Source organism: Mus musculus, chromosome 9 (genome assembly GCF_000001635.26).
Source record: "Mus musculus strain C57BL/6J chromosome 9, GRCm38.p6 C57BL/6J".
Taxonomy (NCBI): domain Eukaryota; kingdom Metazoa; phylum Chordata; class Mammalia; order Rodentia; family Muridae; genus Mus; species Mus musculus.
In genome coordinates this window covers 43022508-43038104 of record NC_000075.6, presented here as the reverse complement: position 1 = coordinate 43038104, position 15597 = coordinate 43022508, and the positions used below count along the sequence as shown (strand labels likewise).

Here is a 15597-nt window from a genome sequence, read left to right as displayed (position 1 = left end):
GCTGCCATAGCGAATGCCTGGACCTGTGTGGCTAGAGGACAGAAGTGTTATTTTCTGAGGGTTCTAGAAGCTGGATGTCTGATATATTCAGGGGAGGCTGGTGAGGTTGCAGATGGCTGCCTTCTTCCTCTCCTTCACATAGACTTTCTTGGGATGGGGGATAAGGAGGCAGGGGGAAAGGGGAGGGAGGGAGGGAGAGAGGGAGGGAGGGAGGGAGGGAGGGAGGGAGGGAGGGAGGGAGGGAGGGAGGGAGGGAAAGAGACTGACTTCTGTTTTTGTCATGAGAGTCTCACCCTCATCTCACTTCAGACGCCTGCCTCCAGATAGCATCACGTTAGGAGTTAGGGCAACAACGTACAGATTTTGAGGGGATATGAACATTTAGACCATACTAGAGGCAAACTGTTAACATCAGTATCCCTTCTCTGAAATCCTTGAGACCAGATGTGTTTTTGGGTTTTTAAATACTAGAATAGGGGCTGGAGAAATGGCTCAGCTGTTGGTTTGACTCTTGCTCCCACCAGCTTCCTGTCCTCTGTGTCCTCCAGCTTTGTGAAGAACATTGTGCATGAACTGTTCATGTTCTCATAACTCTTTTCTCTTCTTACTTTTAAGTCTGGCTTCTGAACTCACAGTCTTAAGGTGACCCCAGATATCCTGCTTGAGAGCCTGTTGCTGTCGGTGTACACTTCCTGAACCACTCAGGCAGTGCTGATGGCTTTTCTTGTCTTCTGTAACACTTCTTTGATCTGATTTTTTTTCCTCCTGGTTTTTGGGTTGCCTGTTTATTTGATTGTCAGTTCACTTTAACCCTACAGGTTTCCAGGTTTCTATGTGTGTGCATGTGTGTTTGTGCCCATTATGCTGTGTGTGTGCATGCGTGTTTATGTCTGTGCACTTGTGTGTGTGTCTGTGTGTGTACGTGCTCATGCTCCTGTGTGTGCACACGTGGATGTTGGGTGTTGTCTTTGCTTGGTTTTTGGTCTCAGTGAGCCTGGAGCTCACCGACTCAGCCTTATGGGTCGTCCTGACTTCCCCTGCACTGGGGTCAATGATATGCACCATAGTGCTGGGCGCAGGTGAAGTTGGTGCTAGGGATCAGAGGTCCTCATGTTTGCATTGCAAGCACTTTATCAAATAAGCTCTCTTGACAGCCTATTTTTGTTTTTTGAGAAATAGTCTTTCTATGTAGCTCAGGCTGGCCTAGAATATATAGTTTTCCTGTCTCTGAGTCTAGTGATGGGAAAATAAGCAAGCATCAATAAGCTTGCTTCTCCCTCTCTCGCTCCCTCCCTCCCTGCCTCCCTCCCTCCCTCTCCCTCACTCCCTGCCTCCCTCACTCCCTCCCCCTCCCTCTCTCCCTCTCTCCCTGCCTCCTTCCCTCCCTCACTACCCCCCTCCCTCTGTCCATTTTCTTACAGAGGGGCTTGTGTAGGCTGCCTTTGAACTCTCAGGGTAGCTAAGGATGATGCTCCATTCCTAGCCCTTTTCACTGTGTTTCCATTCTCCCTTCTGTGGCTCCAGCCCCGCTTTCTTCTTTAGTGCTCACCACGTCATTACACTATTTTAATAGACTCATAGCTTTGTCTTTTTATTTTTTTAAATTTTGTTTTGTTTCAAAACAGGGTTTCTCTGTGTAGCCCTGGCTGTCCTGAAACTCACTCTGTAGACCAGGCTGTCCTTGAACTCAGATCTGCCTGCCTCTGCTTCCCAAGTGCTGGGATTAAAGGGATCTCCCAACACATACAGTCATAGAGTCATAACTTTGTATCACTTTAGTTTTATGTTGATTCACCTCCTTTTCTCTATTCTCCTATAGTCTGTTTTTATTTGTCAGATTAATATTACTAAAATAATGGCTGTGCTTATTCGCTTGCTAGCAAAGCACAAATAGTTACGGAAACATACTGTGCTTTATTTGTAGCTTGTCATCCTGCCCCGTCTTCTGCCCTCCTCAGAGTACCAGGCTCTCTCCTTGCTCACTTCATGTCGCCTTGAGTGCTTAAGTTTTCCTTCTGCACTTTCCAGTTTTGTTTGTCTTCTAAGACTCAGTTCAGGCACTGAGACATCATGTTAATACAAGGAGTAAGTTCTAGATAGCTGTTGTCCCTCATGCCTTAGGAAGACGTGTTATTCTTTATCTGCAAGACGAGTAGATTAAGAACTATTAACAGAACAATAACTATGTGAAGGAAAATTTTGATTAATTAGTTACATTTAGCCATTCTGCATTATTTGTGTACTTCAGAACCATAGACAGAAAATAACATACAGTTTTGTCAATTAAAAAGTATTCCTTCACATTGCTTTTTTGGGTTGCCCAGCTGAGGTTGTTGTTTCTGAACTTTGGCATCTGACTCTGTGTGCTTGAAACCCCATGATGCCATGCTCTCTGGAAGTGAGTTTTGAATGAATGATTGTTGAAATCAAGATGATGTATTTTAGTAGAGAGAATTGATGGAATAAAATCTTGACTCATCTTAATTGGCTCTTCCCTTCCAAAAGACTATAGAGAAGAAAATGGAACTTAGAAAGGGGATTCGATCCTGGTGGGCATCTAAAAGAATGAAGTCAGTGTACGTGGAGCTTGAGGTTCCAATGTTGGCAGCCTTGTGCATTCAGAGTGCAGAGCTTCTTAATCAAAGGATTATCTCAGGCCTTACTCATAAAACACGTGTGTCTGGCAGCAGTTTAAAACCGAGCTGCTTTTATTAGGTTGCACATGGTTCTCTCCACACCCTTCCCTGCAGCTAATTCTTAAGAGGTGAGACTTAGAGAAGTTTGGTCATGCAATAAAATAAAAGGTGAAGAAAGACTAATGTATGCTTTTTAAAGCAAATGGAGTATAGAAGGCTTAGCATATTGCCTTACACATTTAACACTTCATTTTCTTTAAATTTACTATCTGGCTCTGTAGGTATAGTCCTTTTCAGGAATATATTTATAGTAAAACTCGAGAAAACCTTCTCAACAGTTTTCAGACCTCTTACTGCTACTTCTTTTTCCCTGAAGAGCATTATTTTTTTTCAACTTTCAAAATGCTCTCACTGGTAGTCACATGTTGAGGGAGACAGTGTCCTAGGTGGGCATGGCAGTGTGCTCTGGCAGTCCCAGCACAGGGGGGCCACAGAAAGTGAGGACACGGCTGTCTTCCTGGGCCACCCGGCAAGTCAGAACATGATAGACAGAAAATAACACACAGTTTTGTCTTAAATTAAGCAAGCAAACAAAAAGCCCTCCCTTCCTCCCTCCCTCCCTTCCTCCCTCCCTCCCTTCCTCCCTCCCTTCCTCCCTCCCTTCCTCCCTCCCTCCTTTTCTCACTCCCTCCCTCCCCCCTCTCTTCCTTTCCTTTTTTTGTATCTGCATCATTATGTTGGAAATCCATGTTCTTTGTTATTGTGACAGAATGCAACTTAGGAAAGGAACACACACACACACACACACACACACACACACACACACACACATATATATATATATATATATATATGTATTTCATTGGGAGAATAAGCCATACACACACACACACACACACACACACACACACACACTTCATTGGGAGAATAAGCCTCATACCAGCTGATCAGCTTTGAGAGGAAGTTTCAGGACAGGAAATGAGAAAAACTTGGTGAGTAGAGGTCTTACTTAGTTAGGGACAGATAGGGAACTAAATTGTTATTGTTGGAATTTTGCCAGGCATATCATTCATTAATATGCCCTTAAGTTGTTTTTCTACTGTGAATATTCTTCAGGGCTATGATTTTTCTTACTAAAAATGGTTGAGTGGTATTTAAATTTCCTCTGTGGAAAATAAATTCAGACTTAATTTTTTTTTTATTACTCGTTTTTTCCCTAAGACTTGTCTTTATTTTGTTTGTGTCTGTGTGAGTGTATATACACATAAGTGAGGGCACTCACAGGGGCCAGAAGAGAGTATTGGACTCCTTGAAAATGTAATTATGCCGGGCAGTGGTGGCACACACATTTAATCCCAGAACTTGGGAGGCAGAGGCAGGTGGATTTCTGAGTTCAAGGCCAGCCTGGTCTACAGAGTGAGTTCCAGGACAGCCAGGACTACACAGAGAAACCCTGTCTCGAAAAAACAAAAAACAAAACAAAACAAAAACAAACAAACAAAAAAAAAAACGAAAGAAAGAAAGAAAGTAAGTAAGTAATTATGTGGGGTTGTGATAGAGGTGCTGGGACTCAAACTCTGCTCTTCGTGATTGGATAACAAGGATGCTTTACCTCTAAGCCATCTCTTCAGCCCCATAGCAAATTAAAAATGTGTGTGTGTGTGTGTGTGTGTGTAGTCACAGTATGGGTGTGATGGTTGGTCAGAGGACAGCTCCTAGGAGCTAGTTCTTCTACCAGGTGGGTTCCAGGGATTGAATTCAAATCGTCAATCTTGAAGTATGCAGTTTTATCTGCTGAGCCTTCCTTTTGACCCTATTTTTATTTTTATTTATTTTTTGTTTTGTTTGTTTGTTTGTTTTGAAGACAAGATCTCCACACTTTGTAACTCAATCTGGCCTTGAACTTGCAATCCTTCTGTCCAGCTCCTTGAATTCTAGCATTATCTGGTATACCAGATGTCCAACTTAAATTCAGATAAGAAAAATAATCTAAATTTATTTTAAAGATAGATGTTCTCATTAAAAAAAAAACACACCTAGATTTATTTAGTGCCATGGTCACCTGTTGTATGCAGACATAATGCAAAGGAGTACAAAGATAGGAGAGTGTGCTTGGTTTCCAGCTATCTGCAGGCTAGGACAGAAAGATGCATTGCAGCACTTTTTGATAAGTATATATAGAGAGATTTATACTTACCAGCTGTCCAATCCAAATGGATTGCTATGGGGAAAGACGAAACAAAACAACCCTTTATATAATAATGGAGAACAAGGGGAGAGAGAGACAGTGCTATGCTGGCTTTAATCAAGGGCTGCAATCAGGGTTTCGCTTTAGTACTTTTTCCCTTGTTGAACATCTGCCTGTCCTCATAGAAAATGCTAGACTATAGCTCTTAACCTAAGAGAGAGCGACCTTATAAACTCACTCAGAGTTTGTATGATAGTTGCTTAGAAACTTCATAGTAAGATTTAACAGCAAAACAAAGGATGGACTGTATGTGGTAGAAACCAGAAGACTTAGTGATGAGTGATAGAGTTGGTGGTTTGGGGCTTTTGTTTGTTTGTTTTAATTTATAATTGTTGTTCAGACAATATCTCATGTAGTCCTCACTGGCCTCAGATTCATTCTGTAGCTGGGCCTGGGTTGACACTCCTGATCTTCCTGCTCCCTACACCTCTCTAGTGCCAGGTTTATAGCCTTTATCATCACACATGACCGAAAATAGCTGTTTTGGAGTTAGGATGCTGTTTTTATTTTGCACCCTCTAACTAGTGTGTGACCCCCTGGTACCTTGTCATATACCTGCATTGTTTTCGTCTTATTTCAGTGTCCTTCCTGCTGAGTCTGAGCTGTTGAGCACAGCAGCTCCTGGTACTTCAATGTCTTTCACAGGCACCTATGTGCTAGTGCTTCGTAATAGTAGACAGATCTCAGGAAAACTGCTGCTACAGTTGGGGGTTGGGAGTGGGGGGGTCTTAGTTACCATTCTATTGTTGTGAGAAGATGCCACGATCAAGGCAAACTCAGTGCAGGGCTATTCATGGTGGGAGCGTGGCAGCCAGGAGGCAAAGTATCTGAGAGCTCACAACTTTACCTTCAACCCTGAAGGGGATGGGAGAGAGAGAGAGAGAGAGAGAGAGAGAGAGAGAGAGAGAAGGAGGAGGGGGGAGGGGGGAGGGGGAGGGAAGGGGGGGGAGGGACACACACACACACACACACACCCCCAACGACCCTGAGAATGGCCTGATTCTTTTGAAACCTCAGAGCTCTCTCTCTCAGTGATACCCAAAAACCCAAACAAAAGTGTGTCAGGTAGAATCACTTCAACAGAAGGAAGCAGACTTTGCGTTTCCTGCAGAACCTTGCACATGGGACCTTAGCCATCTTTAAGTGCACAGTGGGTGGGCACTTTGATGTTTTTCCTGTCTCTACCTTCCTTTCTGAGTGTCTGTCCTTTTTGAGCTTCTATCCATCTGGAGACGTTTTGGAATTTTATTAATTATTTAATCAAATTTTAAAGAATTTATTCTTGCACCAAGTAGACTTTTGGCCAGTTCTGAGTAAGGAGAACCAGGTGTCCTTCCCTGCCCTGGGAGCATGGAACAGTGAGGACCCGGAAACAAACCCAGGTCCCTGTGCAGCACCAATGCGCTTTAGGAGGGAGCAGAGGGTGACTATCTGTAATGGGAGTGGGAAAAAGCTTCCAGGCAGGGCAATGAAGGAACTTTTTTTGGGGGGGGGGGGCTTCCTGTTGTCTCATTTTCTAAAACTGCCTGTATAATAAGAAGCCCTGATCCTTGGCAGTTTTCCTCTCTCTTACCTATTAAAAGTTAATAGCCATGTTTAAACAAACGGTAGCACACACCTGAAATCCCAGTGCTCTGGATATAAAGGCCGAAGGATCAGGAGTTCACTTCACTGGACACAAAAACATAAAGGAGTTCCCCCTTGAGGATCTGTTACATTAACATCAGGAGTAAATTAGCATACTTGTAAGCTGAGGAGGCAGAGGCAGGAGAACCCTTGGGCCTCCAGGTCAGCGGGTCAGCTGAGTGGTTAGCTCTGGGTTCAGTGAGAGACTATCCCAAAGAGTAATGCGGAGAGCTGTTGAAGAAAATACCTGGGGTTTTTCAGATGTTGTAAGACTGTGTGTAAAATGGGGAAACGGTTGATTTTTATTTTAAAGTCACAATACCAATTTTGAAAATTTGAGAACTGTTGAGGAGACCACAGATATTTATTTATCTAAAAACAAGCATGAGGGTCAGAGAATTCCTATGAAATGCTGCCTACTCCTTTTCTATATCATTTTAGATTTATTTTATGTGTGTGAGTGTTTTCCCTGCATGTGTAACACATATGTGCCTCATGTCCACCAGGGATCATAAGAGATCATAGAGCCCCTGAACCATAATTAGGTATGGTTTGGACCACCACATGGGTGCTGGGAACTAAACTCAGTTGCAAAAGCAGGTGAGAAAGACTGAGCCCATCCTCTTCCCTAACAACTCAGAATGACCGTCTGCCTTAGCTTCTGGTTATTAGAGGGGCCGCCACATCCCACTTGCCCTCCTTTTTTGGGCATTACTGGGAGCAGGAATTAAGTAAGGTCTTGCTATATATTCCAGGATGGCTCTGAGCTTGCTCATCTTCCTGTCACAACCTCTTGATTTGCAACAACATGGGAGCTGGAGAGATGGCTCAGTGGTTAAGAGAACCTGCTGCTCTTCTAGCAGACCCAGGTTCGATTCCCACACTCTCACATGCCAGTTCAGTGACCACCTTCGAGGTTTTCTGGCCTCTGCAGGCACTAGGCATGCTTGAGTTACACAGACACACATACATGCGCAGGCAAAACACTCCTAGACATTTGGTTGAATTCTGATGGTTTTTGTTTGTTTGTTTTTGTTTTGTTTTGTTTTCTGCCCTGTTACAATTTAGTATTTTGTATGGCTGGTGAGTTTATGGGAAAAAAAAGATTGTTGACTACTTAGGAGTGAAGAGAATTGAAAGATTATAACATTTCTTAATGCTGAAAGCTCATTTTGTTGAGGTATTATTACAAAAATAAGACTTCACTCTTTAAACTATGTGGTTTGAAGCAGTTTGACAACTGAATATCCTTATGTAACCATTGTGTTAATTTAAACTCAGATCATTTGCATCACTCAGAAAGATCCTGTTTCTCTGTTGCTGTTCCCATCCCTGCCTTTCTCAGGTGATAGTTCATCTGCTTCTTGATGCTGTGGCCGAGCCTCTCTTACTCTTTCTTCCCTGAGTTGTAGCTTGTGGACTCCTGTATTTAGCATGATATTTTTGCTGTCCATTCATGTTTTCTGTATGTGTGAAAGTATTCTTCCCCCACCCCTTCTCCCAAGATAACATTTCTCATTATATGACTATATCACTACTTCTCTTTTCATCTGTTGATGGGCATTTGAGGTTTTTCTTATGTAAGTGCCTTCCTACATTTATAGAAGTTTCCACATTGTTTTCCCAAGACTTAGTACACTCCACCAACAATGTTGAGAATTCTAGTCGCCCCTCATCTTTGCTGATACTTGGTGTGCTCAGTCTTTTCATTTTTAGCAATTCAGATTGCTGTATAGTAGTTCCATTCTAGTTTGAACTCAGACTTTGATGAGTGATGCAATTGTTAAGTACGTACCTTTGCATGTGCCTTTTAGCCATTTTCTATGTTCACTTAAATATTCTTTCTAATATGCCTTTCATTGAAATAGATTTTTAAGAAGAAATATTTATTTTTAGAAAATTTATTTTTATGTTGTGCAAATCAAGTTCTTTGCCTGGATGCATATATGTGTACCACATTTATTCCTGGTGTTCTTGGAGGCCAGAAGAGGGTGTCTGATCATCTGGAACTGGAATTACAGGAGGCTGTGAGCTGCCAGGTGGGTGCTGGGAACAGAACCCAGGTCTTCTGCAAGAATAGCTAGTGCTCCAGACTGCTGAGCGATTTCTGTAGCTCCTGGAGCTGCTTTTAAAGAATTATCTGGATGCAGAGTTTTAACTAAATTGTATACTCCAGTTTCTTTTTCTTTCTTTCTTTTTTTTTTAAAGATTTATTTATTTATTATATGTAAGACACTGTAGCTGTCTTCACACACTCCAGAAGAGGGCATCAGATTTCAATATGGATGGTTGTGAGCCACCATGTGGTTGCTGGGATTTGAACTCAGGACCTTTAGAAGAGCAGTCATTGCTCTTAACTTCTGAGCCATCTCTCCTGCCCCTTACAGTTTCTTTAGAATTTTTTTCTTTCTGTCTTATAAAGTATTTGCTTACCCCCTCAGGCAGTGATTTTTAACATGTGGGTTATAGCTCCCACAGAGGTTGCATATCAGATATCCTGAATATCAGATATTTGCATTATGATTTACGAATTCATAACAGCAGCAAAATTGCACTTATAAAATAGCAATGAAAATAATATTCTGGTTGGGGGTCCCCAGGACAGGAGGAACTTTATAAAGGGTCTCAGCATCAGGAAGGTTGAGACTGACTGTCCTCAGGTCTTGACATTTTTCTATGCCTTCTAAATATTTTTTAGGCGTTTGTTTTGTTTTGTTTTATTTTGACACAGGGTTTCTCTGTGTAGCCTTGGCTCTCCTGGGACTCACTCTGTATACCAGCCTGGCCTTGAACTCAGAGATCTGCTGCCTCTGCTTCTTGAGGGCTGGGATTAAAGGTGTGTGCCACCACTGCCCATAATTTTAGTTTTTAAAAACAGTTTTTTAAACTTTAAAGGCTTGAGACTCCCTATGTAGACCAGGCTAGCCTTGACCTCATTAGACTTTCCTGCTTCTGTGTCCGGACAGTCAGGAGTAAAGGTGGGTGCCACCATGGTCTTAATTTAGACCTTTGGCCTGTTTTTGTGATGACCCCACCCGATTCCTGGCAAGTGCTGGAGCTCAAGCCCAGGGATTTGTACCGGTAGGGAAAGCAGTCTCAGCCGGCAGAGTGTTTTAAAGTTCGTTTTGTGTAGGGTACATGCACAGACTCATGCTTTCTATGTGGAGATTTGGTTTCTCCACTATTTAGATTACGTATACAAGCACGCTGTCATCAGAAGCATATAGAGACGAGAATGTAACTTCCCACATCCTTCATGCTTTGGAAGCTTTGTTTTCTAACCACCATTACCTTCTGTTATTTTACATTCCCACCCTTTGGCTTTCGATGAGCTGCTGTGTCTGTAAAGCTGAAAGCACCCACTGGGTCTCTGCAGACTCAGGTCAGGGTCTTCAGGTCCGTCTCTAGCAAGAGGATGAATGAGGCTCTGCTCTGGGACATTACTCTTTTATTTTTGAGTTCCTCTTTCTCTCTTTTTAAAGTATTTTTCTTCTGTATATATGTGTATGTCTGGATAAGTGTATGTCACATATGTGTGCAGGCCAGAAGAGGGTGTTAGATTCCCTGGAGCTGCGGTTATAGGCATTGTGAACTTCCTGACAGTAGAGGACAGCCATAAGCACTATTACCTGCCCAGCCGGTTCTCTAGCCCGCAGGGCTCCCCTTTCTCTTATCTCCCTGCTTAGCTTAGTTAACATTCGTTGTTTAGATAGAATGAATTAGCTGAGTGGGTGCTGGAGAGGAATAGTTGAGCTCACATGCTCACTTGCTTCTGCTTCTCTCCCCTTCGTGAGTAGAACTCTCTCTCTATTCTTCCCCCTGGATGCATGTGTTCTGTGCATACCTCCTGCCTTTGGACAGCCTCTTTTCCTGAGTATATTCTTCTGAGATTAACATTGGATTTCTCTGGATTTCCCATATGCTGTCTCTAACCAAAAGCCTATAATATTTGATTTTCTTAGGTTAAGTACCAGTTAAACCATATAGTTACGGGGAGGATTTTATATCATAATTAATGGCATAGCTGAGAACTGGCTTTCCTTTTAATTGTCTTATCTCTCAAATTTGTTCTCTCAAATCCTCTCAAGTTTGTTGTAGCTGTCTGCAATAGTCTACTCTGCTCCATGAGACACTGGTACCCACGGTGCTTTGTGATATTATTATATTTGTTTTATGGAACTAGTGTTCATAGGGGCTTCATGAGTTACCTTTTAGTTTTCTAGACAGAAGACAGTTGATCGTCATAATCGTTCTTTCCTTCTGTTTTCCTCCTTCCTTTACTCTGTGGTTGTTCTGCAGGTCTTGTTCAGCGCTGTGTGATCATCCAGAAAGACGACAATGGCTTCGGGCTGACAGTCAGTGGAGACAATCCGGTCTTCGTACAATCTGTCAAAGAAGGCAAGGCATTTAAAAAGTTTTGTTGCTAGGCATAGTTGCACATGCCTTTAATCTCTGCACTCGGAAGGCAGAGGCATGGGGATCTCCAATCTCTGAATTTTCTCCCAGCCTCGTTTACATAGTGAGTTCCAGGCTACCTGAGGCTACATAGTGAGACCCTGTCTTAAAAACAAAACCGCGCCGGGCGTGGTGGTGCATGCCTTTAATCCCAGCACTTGGGAGGCAGAGGCAGGCGGATTTCTGAGTTCGAGGCCAGCCTGGTCTACAGAGTGAGTTCCAGGACAGCCAGGGCTACACAGAGAAACCCTGTCTCGAAAAACAAAAACAAAACCAAAAAAACCAAAAAACAAAAAAACCAAAACCAGTTTTGTCTCTGAGAAGCAAGTAGAGTAAGCATGACAAAGCTGACATGACGGTCCTTGCTTAGATAGAATTATACAGACTGCATGATGTGGACCCTTGTGCTATGTCTGTCTATGGGGTTCCAAAATTAATTTGCCGCAGGTGACTTTCTCTATAGAAAGTAAACAGTTCATTTATAGCTATCGAAACTACACGGTTTCTGGGTGTTTTCCATGCTATCACTTAACAGACATTTCTTCAATTTGATTTCTTTGTAGAATTAAAGTGATGTTTTAATAGAGATAGATTAAAGAGATAAGGACCCTTGTCCCAAACGACTATCATATCTTTTGCTATTATCATACAATGGATTCTTTTTTGGGGGGTTCTGTAATTTCAGGTAGATAATATTATATTAAAGGAGATAACACTTTAGAGATGTGATTGAGTCTTCAGCTAAAAAAATCATATATCAAGTCTGACTCACACTACAGTGGGGAGAAGAAGCAGGATTTGAACCCAGGTCTGCCATACTTTATAGCCTGTGTTGTAGCTGTGTTATATTACTTCTCTTTAAAGAAGATTACCAGCGAATCACATGCTAAGCAGTTCGTTTCTTACACAGATGGAGCAGCCATGCGTGCTGGAGTACAAACAGGTGATCGAATCATCAAGGTAAAGCAGTCGGTGTCGTGGGAGTCCTGTGGGCTGCAGCGCCTGCCTCGGCTGTAGGCCTCTTTCCACCTGGTTCTTTAGAAAAAGCAGCTCCCTGCCTTTCATACAAGCTTTCTCCATTTGTTTCAAAGTTCACATTAACCCTTACTGAAAGGCACAATAAAGGCTTGTTTAAATGGAGTCACCTTTGTTCTTGAGTAGGAAAGAAACTCATTTTTAAAAACTCATTTCTGCATAAATTAACGTATTAGCAAGGAGCAGTCACACAGCTAGGACTGTGCTGGTGAGTTGTCACTTGCAGGTTGATTATTGTTGCAGATGAACTTTTAAAGAAGCTGATACAGAGTCCCTAGTATTTGTCAGGCTCCGAGTTTGATATCCATTACCAGGAAAACAACAAAGAGTAAAAAACCAAACGACAAGTAGCTGAGGAAAGAAGTGTTGTGTGTGAGGGGAGGTGACGGAGGTTAGTTTTAACTGAGTTAAACTGAGTTAGTTTCAGTGGAGACCAGAAACAGGCCTTGAGGACTTGGGGTTTGAGATAAGGTTTCATGTACCCCAGGCTGGGCAGAAATTTCTGATTTTCCTGCCTACAAAGTATTGGTATTACAGGTGCTCATCACCATGTGCAATTTGGATGGTCCTGGGGAGCAAGCCCTGGGCTTCATGCCTGATAGCCAAGCGCTCTCCCACTGAGCTCCTTCTCCAGCCCAAGCCCTGTGAACTCTGATTGTTAGAAGGAGTACATTTCCCAGGAATTTCTGTTGAAACTGTTGAATAATTTGATTACCTAAAAGTAATTATATAGGTAAAGAGAATATTCTTGAAAGTATTTAAAAGAATTAAGAGCATGATACTCTTTATTGTAAAGAACACTGTGTGTGTGTGGTATATACATACAGGTCTGTATGTTGCAGGTATGTATATATGTACATGCGTGAAGACCAAAGGCGTTCTCTATCAGTGCCTGCCCCATTATCTGACCAAATCTCTCACTTGCTGTCCACTGTGCCCCTACCCTCTCCGCTAGGCTTGCAGTCATGAAGCCCCAGCAATCCTCCTTTTTTACCTCCTGTCCTCCTCTCTGAACTCCTCCAAACTATACCTGGTGCCAGGACACAGGCCTGGGAAGCCACGCCAGGCTTTTCTTCATTGATGGCGGATCAAGACTTGTGCAGCAAGCACTCTTACCCACTGTGCCATCTTCCCAGCCCAAGAGCACTGTTTAGTTACAAGAAAAAAAAAAAATTAAATTAAATGGCTTGGTGGGGCACTGGGAAAGTAGGCAGGAGGAGCATCTACAGATTTGAGGAGGCCAGCCTGATCTACATAGTAGGTCCCAGAACTACAGGCCCTGTCTGAAAATACAACAAAAATTAAGTGAATAAATTATTACAAAAAAATAGTAATTCTTATAGAAAAATTAGCAAATAATTTCATCAGAAAATTCTTCAGAGTAATTGAAGTAACTAAATTACTCATGGGTATATGGTCAGTGTCATTGATGACAATGAAATAGAAATTAAAATGGGACGTGAAAAATGCGTTTCCTTGTCAGGAAGTGTGATGCTTGAAGATTCAGACCTGACATAAAATAGATGCAGTAGAATGGCTTCCTTCGTTGGCTTCAGCATCAGTTATGAAAAACCTGTTGATTAGAAATTGTAAGCCAGGCATGGTGACGCACGCCTTCCTTTAATCCCAGCACTCGGGAGGCAGAGGCAGGTGGATTTCTGAGTTCAAGGCCAGCCTGGTTTACAAAGTGAGTTCCAGGACAGCCAGAGCTATATAGAGAAACCCTATCTCGAAAAACCAAAAAAAAAAAAAAAAGAAATTGTAAATATTGATGGCTCAGCGGGTAAGAGCACTGACTGCTCTTCTGAAGGTCCTGAGTTCAAATCCCAGCAACCACATGGTGGCTCACAACCACCCATAATGAGATCTGACCCCCTCTTCTGGTGCGTCGGAAGTCAGCTACAGTGTGCTTATGTATAATAATAAATAAATCTTTGGGCCAGAGCAAACAGGGACTGAGCAAGCGGGGTTGACCAGATCAAGCAGAGTTCCTAAAAATTCAATTCCCAACAACCACATGAAGGCTCACAACCATCTGTACAGCTACAGTGTACTCATATATAAAATAAATTAATTAATTAAAAAAATTGTAAATATGTATTAAAGTTTTTTATCTAAGGAAATAACGTGTACAGATGCACCACATGAGATTTGTCAGACACTGAAAACTCATAATCTATCATCTAAGTGTGCATGAACTGAGGATAGAGCAAAAGCCCTGTCTCTTTAAGAGAGACTGGATTAAAGCAGCAGAATGCCTCCCTGTGATCCCAGCACTCAGGACAGTCAGGGAGAGTCAGGAGCTCACGGCCATCTGTATAATAAGACTGTGTCAAAGAATACCAGTTAGAAAGGCTGGAGTCATTGGGTTCACTGGTGTCTATTGAGAGATGGCAGTATGATAAAAAGAAAGCAGTTACTGTCTGTCACCCATGTTTGCATTGAAAATATTGAAAATGTTAAATGTCAAAGTTAACAGCAACAACTCTGAGAGACCTGAAGCATACTGCTGTATTTTTTTCCTTGTGTGTATTGTGCATATGTTGTATATGTGTGTGTGCATGAGCACATGTGTACACATGTATGTTCAGCCAAGAGAGCCACTCAGGTGCTGTTCCTTTGGTGCTGTTAGCCTGATTTTGAGACAGGCTTTTGTTGGTCGGCTTGCTTATTACACTGAGCTGGCTAGCCTGTGGTCCAGGGCTCATCCTGTCCCTGCTTCCCCAGCAGTTGGACTGACCGTAAGTGCCTGCAGCAGCCTGGCATTTTCATGTGGGTTCTGGGGACCCAGCTCAGGTCCTCATGCTTGCTTGGCACAGCAGGCACTTTATGGACAGAGATCTCCCCACAGCTCCCTACTCATGGAGTTCAACTGTAAGTTGGGGTTAAAAAGTTGCATGAGAAAAAGTATAAAATTAATGTGAAATCTGTTGATTATGTTGCAGTTATCAATGTTCGACTCTTTTACATTGCAGTATGTCATTGTCATCTATAAATAGATTGGGCTTGTCTTCTCAGCTATCCTAGGATGCTGTAGCCAAGTGGCCACGGGTTAGATATACCACCTTTAAATGAAGGTCTTGTTTTGTGTTTAAGTTCATTTTGTTGCTGAATATATAGTGGAAAAGTGAATTTTGGACCAAGTGTTTATTATAATTAATACACAGTACATCCTGAAGTCACTCTGTGTCTGTTGTTTTATTTGATGCATATTGTTTAAATTTTCTTACAGGTGAATGGTACTCTGGTGACTCATTCAAATCATCTGGAGGTGGTGAAACTAATCAGATGTAGGTGAATGTTATTTTTTAAATTGTTTTCTCAAACCATTAAAAAAGGGTCACCAAGCATTTTTCTGTAACTGGCCAAATACCAAGTATTTTAGGCTTTGTGAACTACATAGTTACTACTGCAGCTTGTTACTGTCCCACAAAAGCATATGTGGACAATATACAAATGAGTGGATATGGCTTAGTTCCAATAAAACATTATTTGGCAAAACGGTCTGTGATCTAGCCCTGTAGCTTGGTGTTTTCCATGCCCCCAACCCCACTGGAAGGTCTAAGGTAAAAATTTACTAGTTATTTTGTGTCAGCT

At 42.3% G+C, this 15597-nt stretch overlaps 1 protein-coding gene across 10 annotated transcripts in view; it reads left to right on the top strand.

Annotated features, from left to right (window-relative positions):
• The window catches only part of Arhgef12 (Rho guanine nucleotide exchange factor (GEF) 12), a 141877-nt gene that overhangs the window by 67614 nt on the left and 58666 nt on the right, over window positions 1–15597 (top strand). For 9 of the 10 annotated variants that reach the window (NM_001359232.1, NM_027144.2, XM_017313565.2 and 6 more), the window contains 3 exons: window positions 10810–10908; window positions 11876–11925; window positions 15233–15290. In NM_001359232.1, coding sequence (NP_001346161.1) covers window positions 10810–10908; window positions 11876–11925; window positions 15233–15290 — 207 coding nt within the window. Of the gene's footprint in view, window positions 1–10809; window positions 10909–11875; window positions 11926–15232; window positions 15295–15597 lie in introns of all 10 variants that reach the window. The other variant, XM_011242598.3, reaches the window with a different exon arrangement.